At 38.8% G+C, this 9,590-nt stretch overlaps 2 protein-coding genes across 2 annotated transcripts; both read left to right on the top strand.

Moving 5' to 3' along the window:
* Positions 1-1,945: 1,945 nt before the first annotated feature.
* LOC148425401 (fatty acid-binding protein, adipocyte-like) lies at positions 1,946-2,719 on the top strand. The gene is made up of 4 exons (XM_088409693.1): positions 1,946-2,105; positions 2,174-2,349; positions 2,421-2,522; positions 2,594-2,719. Exons 1-4 carry the CDS (start codon positions 2,033-2,035, stop codon positions 2,645-2,647), a joined length of 405 nt encoding a protein of 134 aa, XP_088265819.1. The 5' UTR covers positions 1,946-2,032; the 3' UTR covers positions 2,648-2,719.
* A 1,072-nt stretch (positions 2,720-3,791) lies between these two features.
* Positions 3,792-9,142, top strand: LOC148425400 (protein FAM8A1-like). The gene is made up of 5 exons (XM_088409358.1): positions 3,792-4,260; positions 4,432-4,552; positions 4,631-4,754; positions 5,850-5,989; positions 7,498-9,142. Exons 1-5 carry the CDS (start codon positions 3,792-3,794, stop codon positions 7,640-7,642), a joined length of 999 nt encoding a protein of 332 aa, XP_088265484.1. The 3' UTR covers positions 7,643-9,142.
* The last annotated feature ends 448 nt before the right edge of the window (positions 9,143-9,590 follow it).

Here is a 9,590-nt window from a genome sequence, read left to right as displayed (position 1 = left end):
ATATGTAAAAAACGGTGCAAACATTACTTTTGCAACAGCGCCTGTCTATAAAAATACCGAAAGAAAGAAAACTCCACCCATGCACACAATTAGACTGCACTTTGTGCTACACTTGTGCTGTGTGTGAAATTAGGGCCCAACATCTCAAGCAATTAGTTGGCAACCAGCCCAGTGTGTACTCAACCCCCCTCCAGAAGTCAGGTGGGATGGGCTCCAACACACGTGACCCTAGTGAGGATAAGCGGTACATACAAAGATGGATCTCAAATGTTCTGGACGTAACAAAATTTTTGGTTGTGAGAGAACTACATTACAAACAAATGCAAAATGACGGCTTTAACTGACACGGTCAAAGATGTGTTGAGAATGTTTTAATGCAGGCTGAATTACATCATTTTGGTGCTTTCACTAAAACATATTTAACATTAGCAGGTTAGGTTTTAAAGACACTGATTTTTATTTCGTATATGCTCTTAAGGTACGTCATCGGGTTCTAACACGCTTTTCTTCCGCCATCAAGTGGGGAAATCTTGCAACTACAGAAAGATGTTGCCAAGTATTTTTGATGACAAACTTTATGACACGCAGATAACCAGACCTGCAATGGTCAGCCCAATTTCCAGAACCAAACCCAATTGTAGACATCTTGAGTGTTATGGCGAGGAACACTGATGACCAGAAGCCATCAAACAAAGAAGAGGGGTTCGAAAATTTTCGGTAAGCGTGGCATCAAGTCACTCAAGCGGCAAAGTGAACGATGGCTGAGGTACATTCACGCTACTGCACATGAAGTTGTGACTGCAAATCTTAAAAAGCTATAGCTCAAATAATATTCATTGATTTATTGATGATAAACAAATGTCCTTTTAATGATTTGAGATAAGATCCCTAAATTATTTTCATTAATTGCCTTGACTTCCTCCAAATAAATACTCAGAATGACAGTTTTTTTGTAACAAGTTCAGTTGTAATGTTATCAGCAGTCTATGGAAGAAAACAAAATATTCATTTTACCCAAACACATATGGGTATCAATAATTAGTAAATGCCTTGAAACTCATAGTTTTCCAGTAAACTACACAACGCCTGTGGTGGGCAATTTTTGGGCTCAAAATTTTGTACTTGATAAAAATGTTGAAATTGACAAATGGATCAGGTCATTCATCACCGGCTCAAGGGAAAATAGTTCAAATGTGTGTGCAAGAACAGTTTATTGTCATCAAAAATAATAATTAATTGTCGTTTGTAATTAATATTTCAATTATTCCTTTTACAATTAACGAGTTATTTTTTAATGTTACAGTACATGTATATGTAAAATTCTTTAGAAACATGTTTTATTTTACAATTTTCAATAAATATTAAATAGTTTAACCGATTCATAGAAAAAAAATTGACAAAACTAATGCAAAATAGAAAAATCATATTTTATATAGTTTACTAATATATGGATCATTCATGCTTGATTTGATCATTTTTAAACAAAATACAATCACTTATTAAAATGAATAAAACAACTTTAAATAGTACGTATTTCTCAAATGTTACTAATATTCAACACATTATTTCAGATGAATACAGTATTAAAACGGAATATAAATATGACAGAGGACTATTGATATTGTAAAAGCTAAATCAATGGGATGTATGTGGCCCCTGGTCCATAATTTGCTCCCCCCATCCTGGTATTATTATGGTGAAAAAAAAATGCTTGTTTTCATGTTCACATTAAGTAAATGTTAATTTGTCAAGGAAAATAAAAACATAAAAGAATGAAAATCTACAGTCTACACTCAATGGTCCACTTCAGACCCTCACACCAGAATTTAATTTAAAGACACACCTCTTAATCCCACTGTCACCCTGGCAACGGCAGCACCTGCTCCTGATTGGGCAGCTTCACATCAAGCACAAGCTTCACCAGGCTTCAAATGTCACATTTTCTCAGGGCGTCAGTCTTTCTTCTTGTCCGCATCCTGCACCTAAAGAGTGAATTCTATTTTGTTCCTCTGTGCCACAATCCCACTCCACCATGGTTGAGCAGTTTGTTGGCACATGGAAGCTGACTTCCAGCGAGAACTTTGATGAATACATGAAGGCTATTGGTAAGCATTAAGTTCACCTCAGCATTGTTAAATGGTGCTAATTAACTCAAAATGTGTGTGCTACGGAGGTGTGGGCTTTGCCACCCGGCAGATGGGCAACATGGCTAAGCCCAACCTTGTGATCAGCGTGGACGATGCAGGCTTCATCACAATGAGGTCAGAGAGTACTTTCAAGACCAAAGAAATCAAATTCAAGCTCAATGAGGAATTTGATGAGAACACCGCGGATGACCGGAATACCAAGGTGGGTTTTCAAGGAATGTGCTTTCCCGGATGAGTCGTTAGCCGTACAATAAAAGCCAAAGTTGTTTCCAGACTGTCATCACGTTTGAGAACGGCAAACTCGTGCAGAAGCAGACGTGGGATGGCAAGTCTACAATATTGGAAAGAGAGCTTCAGGATGGCAAACTGATGGCCGTAAGTTCCGAAAAAAGGACGTTTTTTTTTTTTTTAATGCAACTTAACGATTGTGAATCCTATCTCCTCAGAAATGCATCATGGGTGATGTTGTTGCAATGAGGACCTATGAGAAGGAGGCTTAAGTCCTGTCTTTCATCAATAATGTATGTTGAACTACAAAAGCCATTGCAAATAAAAATCTAAACTGAGCGTGACTTTTCTGAATGTTTACTTTCTTTGGGAATTAAGGCCACTTTTTTTTTTTTTTTTAAAACCCACAAGTGGCCAATTGGCTGAAGTCTTGTCAGCAAAAAGACTGTTGCACCATGTGAGCAGTTTTTAAGAATTAGGTTCTAAGGCTTCTTTTGCTTAGCAGGAATTTGGGATTGGCACACAGCCATAATATCTACTTCAACTGGTCAGTTTAACACTTCAGACTGCATTTAAGAGGATTTTGTATGTCATTCACTAAAGTCACCTTTGGGTCACTCTGAAGCCTGCTGGGTTTAGCATTCTGGCGGGATACACCCCTTTCTTGACAATGGTCTTTTGTTGAAAGCAAGGACCAATTTCATATCTTCTACATTTGTGACAGAGTGGTGGTGTGGCCAAATCCCTTGAGGTCAAAGTGGTGACCCCGTACTTGCTAGGCCTCTTGTCTTGGATGCACAGACTGGAAGTAAAGCAAGCGTACTTCTAATTAAGCCTCTTTGGGGGAGTGGGCTCCTGGTGTGCCAGACTTTGTGGCTGGGGAAGATAATGACCACCCCCCTTCCCTTTTTTTTTTTTTTTAAGTAAAATTCTTTGTTAAAGAATACCAATCTTAATTTGAACGCTTTTCAATTGTATGCGGGACAGTTGTGACTTAAATGAACGGGACTGAGTATTTACATTAAGATTTTTTTTTTCCCAATAAATCTGGGTGCTTTAAAATTAGGTTGATTGTGTAACAAGTTATGCGTTGATCTTACTACAGGAATACATTTTAAAATATGACCCTGTTTATGAATTCCTTGGCCCAGCTTTGTTTCGAAATGTTGCTCACATTCAACAAAACTCATTTTGATATTAATTCGTGGGCCAATCTGGCCTGTACCATTTTCGTTTGAAGAGGGAGAATGGCGTGTGGGGTCGTTTGTTCCGTTCTTTTAATATTAAACCAACAAGTGCGTACAGCTTTAAACGTTGTAACTCCTTTGGAAGTAAATGAGTTTTCGAATTTAACCTCCCGTCAAAATCCACAAATTAAAATAAAAACGCCCCTCCAGAGGCATGGAATATTCTAGAATGACGTCGAACGTTGCGTCATTTTCATCCAACATGGCGGACACGGAAAATACAAACATGGACTCTCACACGAGTAAAGCTTCTAATGCGCTTAAACGGCGCCTCGGAGATGATTTTCAGAAAAAAGACAAGCCTAGGGGCGAGAAAGATGCACCTGAAAGCTGCACTACCGCGGAGTATTGCGAGAAGTTACAGGCGTGGATGTGCCAGTACTCCACCGGCTATGTGACTTGGCAGAGCTGGCTGGCGGCTTCTGCAGCCATGTCCTATCCGTGTGTTTTACAGTCAACCAACGGGACGTCGACGCCACGTCTCGATCCCGCAGGTCAGTATTTTGGTGTCCCGTTGTCGCCCAATGCGGCCGCCTCCGGCTCCTCTAGTAACCGAGGAGGTGAAGCCGCGGGTGGGGCGGCAGTGCCCACTCAGCCGCAGCAGCTGCCACAGGAAAATGGAAACGCACGGAGGCCAGGTAAATAGAAGTCGATGAGAGCATTACAATGTGCTACAATATCAGTGAAGCGATACATTGTGCACCTAAGTGTCTTGCAATAGCATTACCCGCTGCTCATTAAAAGGTTTTTGTTTTTTTTGCGTGCGAATTTCGGCAAAACCATGTATGTTTACCTAATCAATTTTCCAGGTCGTGAGTATACTATCCCATCACCTCTACAAAGACTCCTGGCTGAAATTGTGGACTTCTTCATTCTATTTTTCATCAAAGCGACCATTATCATCAGTATTATGCATCTGAGTGGAATCAAGTAAGTTCATAAGTGAGAGAGAAGATTTAGGGGTTGTTTGTCATACCGAATGAACCTAACTTTTTTTTTTTTTTTTAGGGATGTGTCCAAGTTTGCAAGGCATTTTATCATAGACGACATTGATGAAGAAACGTCTATGGAGGAGTTGCAGAAAATGATGCTGGTTGCTCTCGTGTACCCGATATTAGTGTGCATTTATGAGGTGAGGAGTCATGACTGGCCCATGTCAGGATATTTTACACTTTCCAGTTATAATTTTTTCCCACAATTATATGTGTGTGATGATTACATTCACCATTGGTGATTTAATTTGTGATGACGTGTTGTTGTTGGGTACAGACATATCTAACCAGGATGTCAAACATCTCATTCTCGTGCTAAAGCTGACACCCAAAACGAATCAACAATAACAAAAAAAGCCATCATTGTTGTGATCAGTAATGGGAGTCAGAGGTGGATGTGACTGAAGGAGCCAAAAACAGGCATTTTACTGACATTAAATGAACCGGAGAGGCAACAAAACAAAAGACGTGTTAAGAGACTGCACACAGGAACAGCCGATCCTCTTAGCAAATCAGACCCCTCTGGAAACTGCTCCTCATAACAGCATTTGGGGATGAATTATGTTCTTCAATGTTGATTGGCCAGCTGTATGTTCCCAAACACAATTTTTTGTCACTATGACATTTTCTACCTTAAAACTTTGTAACTAATGAATGAAACTTTGCTATTTACTCGGTTGATTGTGTGAAATCTTTCTTGCTCAACTCCGGAATAAAACTGAAAGTAAGAAACTTGAATGTAATGAATGAAATAAAAAATGGAGAAAAAAAATACCATGACTTTTAGTGTACAGTTAATGTTGAACTTTACTGACCTCACAGTCAGTTATCTTTAAATTGTGCTGTTTTTCTTTTATTTGGGTTAAACATTTACTGTTGCCAGGTCATACTAAAACATTGCTTAAGCTCATCAATTATCCAACTATATGTTTAGGTAAAAATTACACTATTCATTTGTATCCTCTGTTGCATCCATTTCGTCTCAGTAAGACATCAGTTTTAATTCTGTCCCACACAAATACATGAGACTATTTTGTGGAAAGATGAGGATGTCCTCTATTGAGCACACTAGGACTTGGTAAGGTAGTCAGTCAGTCAAAGAGGATGAGTCAAAAGATAGACCAAAAAAAAAAAACCCACAGTGGACACAAATTAACATTTCGGGTCTCTGAAGGATATAATACCTGTTTTAAGTAGACACTTATGGCTTTATTTGTCTGTCGGTTTTCCTGCAGATTGTGTGTATTTGGGGACCTGGAGGAGCCACCCCAGGAAAATTTCTAATTGGACTCAGAGTTGTGACATGTGATTCATCAGTTCTGGTTCAGCCTAACCGGGTCCTCGTGGTGCCGGCAACTGATGTGTCGCTGTCTGCGTGAGTGGAACGATTTTACTATTTTTAAAATCTCCAACACAAAAAAAATGGAATTCAAGGCAAATAAATGTTACTGCTTAATTCTTTTTGTATGAACGCTGTATTGATCAGAATACTGCTTTTAGACTAGTGCACATCAATTATATTATTTTGCAATGAAAATGTTTGCCTTGTGTTCCCCTTTAATATGTGTATTTTACTGGATGAAAGTAGTTCCTCTTGAATTATACTTTCAAATTTGGGATTATTGAATTAGAAGATTTACTTGAACGATATATTCATTGTATCTACACACAGCTTGCTATCCATTATTTATAGGCACACAACCAAAGTGTGTCATTCAAGATATATCTGAAGTCCATCTTAATGTGATCTATGTCCTTAAAACTGGTTCCCTTTAGTTTTGAAGTTGAGTTTTGGACAGAGAAGGAAATACTTTGATGGAAAAACCTGTTCTCATAATTCTCTGGCGTAATTCCTACTGTATCAGTAACAAGGCACCCTTGTAGCACACAGTAAAAGGCTTGAAATGTTGCTGCGCAGTTTGAATAGGAAACTTTAGTGCCATCTGGTGGACAAATTTGAAAGCCAGTGCTTGCCTTCTGCAATTTGAGGACCACAAACAAGCCTTGCCACATACAAAAAGTCACTAATTGTTTTTAATTTCCTGTGAATAATTTAAACTGGAACCGTCTCACAAACTATGATCCCGAAATATAAAAAAAAGCCTTAAAAAATAACACGTAAAACGAAAAACTGCAGACCAATTTGGTGAAAAAAAATCATAAGACCTTTGTCAAAGGTTTCGTGTTTACCTTTTAGCAGTCACCCAGGTGAGCAAAACCATGGTTAACTTCCTCTAGCAATCCAGACGGAACTTGTCATTAACATCCAAAGGTCCATGTTTATATTAAATTTAGATTAAGGTAAATGTGATCTTAAATCTGTATGGCACCAATGATTTTAAAAGGGACATGTTTTGTCACTAGAAACAAAGGCAGTGCATGGTAGTTTGATTTACATAGATAGCCATTTTCAGTGGTAATAAATGTGTTTCATAATTAATTTGATAACTTAATTATTTTCCCACGTACTTTTACATTTAAAAACACATTTTACAACTTGCTGTCTGAAAAGGACATGTACTCAGGGCTCAGTTAACAACAAATCACAGCTCAGCTGGTGAATGTCACGTGACCAAAACGGGTGAGCTGTGATTGGCCGAACTTTGAATACAGGTTACCAATTCCGGTTGACAAAAAAGTGGAAAATTGTATTTGTAAAGGTATTGTTACCGAAAAAAAGTTATGGTATCAAATTATTTATAGACAGAAATGTATTTTTTTACTGCTAGAAATGGTTGATAAGTATCACTCTAGGGAAATGATCAGGATTCTAAATAATAAATGTCCTCTGTCAAATTTGACATATATTGACATATTTTATGGTGGTTTGTCATTTGAGTTATGTCCATCTCTGTAACGACACATCTTTGTATCATTCAACAGATCAACTGTGCGAGCCCTGAGCAAGAACTTTTCAATCGCGTTCTTCTTCCCAGCTTTTGTCACGCTTCTGTTCTTCCAACACAACAGGACTGTGTACGACATGGTCGCCGGCACCATTGTTGTCAAGCGCTCAAGGGTCAGATGACCCAGACGAGCATCAGCGCCTCCTGCGGAACGCGCCGTGTCAAGTGTTTGAAACTAAATCTGTGCAGAACTTATTTCTGGCCAGCGTGCACAGAGGGCTCCATTATGAGGGCAGCGAGGGTCTTATGGATTGCTGCGCCACAACCTGCGCTTGGTTTGTGTCTTAACGGCTGCATGGCTGTCTGTGCCAAGTTCACGTCTCATTTTTCAAATACGGATGGTGAGGGCATCTCTTCAATGAACACATTTTGCCTTTTTAAAATACTATTTCAGATCAGGGTGTACTGTGTTTGTTCACTCTATACTGATGTTTCTAATCCACGTATTTATAAGATGATTGCATCAGTATATGCGAAATAATTTGAAACTCGGCCTTTGGACTTGGCTCATTGTTTCGGTACTTCTATTTTTCAAAAAGCACACGTGGCGTATTGAAGTCTAAACCCGGGTAATCCTCATGATTTTTTGAAGTATAAATATTAAGGAAAGCGAAACGCTCACGTGGTTGAATTGGACAAGAGTGGAGCCTGGAGCGCCACGCGTAATCTCTTCCGGAATGCAGCCTGTGCAACCTGTGCTCTGGTCAAGAAACTTAAGAATATACAAATAATTTGTACCAAGGCAGGTGGTATAATGGCAGGATGTTTAGCACACCCGCCTTACAGTTCAGAGACCCCAGTTCAAATCAAGCTCGCTCCAGCCTTCCCGTGTGGAGTTTGCATGTTCTCCCCGTGCTCTCGTGGGTCTTCTCCGGGCACATCTGTCTCCTCCAACATTCCCAAAATGTGCATGCTAGGTGTATTGGCCACTCCAAATTGCCCTTAGATGTGGTTGTGAGTGTGAATGGTTGTTTGTCCCTGTGTGCTCTGTCCGCCGCGTACTGCCCGAAGACGGCTGGCCAGCGAACCTAGTGAGGATGAGCGGCTACAAACAACGGATGGATGTACCGAGGCCTAACTATTGCATCATGAAATCTTGATTAACTGTACAAACAATGATCTTTCTAAGCTGCATTTTAATGTTTTTAACTATCACACAAGTGTTAATAAGTGAACCACACGTATAATAATTTTAAAACGTAAAAACTGTGAGTCTCTAATGACCAAAAGACAGCGATGATAATTCAAAGCAAATACTTTTTCTAAGCCTCCTTATGTGGGGGGGGGGGTGGAAAGTTGACAATTGTTTAACAAAACTAAATAAATCACTCCCTTTTATGTGACATGTTAATGGTCTTGCTGCTTTGAATGAGTTTGCTTACTTGATGTATATTCAGGGCGGAGCTCTCTCGAGGAATGACCTAAAGCCCAGTAGTTAGGTCTATTTACTTTGCTTTTTGTACAAAAGAAAATTTGCGCCAACCTATCATGAGAGCAGTCTAAAATGACCTCTAAATGCATGATTTACATTTTGTTGAAACGGCTCTTAATTCAGCTCAGCAGATGCAAGTTGTAATGCCACAAATGTTACTTAACTAAAATAAACCACTGATTTTCAATCATCTTTGTCTTTCATTGTAGATTTAGATTGGAGATTTAGATTTAGATTTGGAGATTTAGATTTTAAAACATTCTGTCAAGCTGTTGGCAGACTTGTTTTTATGAAAAACATTTGTTGGTGATGCAGTAATGTTTTTGTCTGCTACTCGGTGCAAAAATGCTGTCAATTCTCATGATTAATTCAGAGCAAGCAAAAAAACAAAAAAAGCTAGCATGTGATCATGATGTCCTCTTCCTTGGTAGACCGTGTTAAGTGTAGGTAAACAGAATCCGACATGGAGTGGTTTTATTTTTATTTACAAAATCAATTTTGGGATATTTTATATGAAGTCAGAATTGTAGTAAATGAGAATCTTGATTCTTTTGAGTATATTTTTGATAATTTGCATTTGCATCACTCAGAACATTATTTTAAAAATCCACACATGCAAGTTTTAAAACGTTGTTTCC

This window comes from Hippichthys cyanospilos, chromosome 3, assembly GCF_059441005.1.
Source record: "Hippichthys cyanospilos isolate Australia breed blue-spotted pipefish chromosome 3, RoL_Hcya_1.0, whole genome shotgun sequence".
In the NCBI taxonomy this organism is placed as follows: domain Eukaryota; kingdom Metazoa; phylum Chordata; class Actinopteri; order Syngnathiformes; family Syngnathidae; genus Hippichthys; species Hippichthys cyanospilos.
Note: the sequence above shows the minus strand (reverse complement) of the source record. Positions and strands in the feature narration are given on the sequence as shown.

Bases quoted from the DNA above. Each gene is read 5' to 3' on its own strand.
- LOC148425401 (XM_088409693.1), top strand. From the start codon at position 2,033: ATGGTTGAGCAGTTTGTTGGCACATGGAAGCTGACTTCCAGCGAGAAC. The intron at 2,350-2,420 runs GTGGGTTTTCAA...AGTTGTTTCCAG, and splicing joins CGGATGACCGGAATACCAAG to ACTGTCATCACGTTTGAGAA. The intron at 2,523-2,593 runs GTAAGTTCCGAA...CTATCTCCTCAG, and splicing joins AGGATGGCAAACTGATGGCC to AAATGCATCATGGGTGATGT.
- LOC148425400 (XM_088409358.1), top strand. From the start codon at position 3,792: ATGACGTCGAACGTTGCGTCATTTTCATCCAACATGGCGGACACGGAA. The intron at 4,755-5,849 runs GTGAGGAGTCAT...GTTTTCCTGCAG, and splicing joins TATTAGTGTGCATTTATGAG to ATTGTGTGTATTTGGGGACC. The intron at 5,990-7,497 runs GTGAGTGGAACG...ATCATTCAACAG, and splicing joins ACTGATGTGTCGCTGTCTGC to ATCAACTGTGCGAGCCCTGA.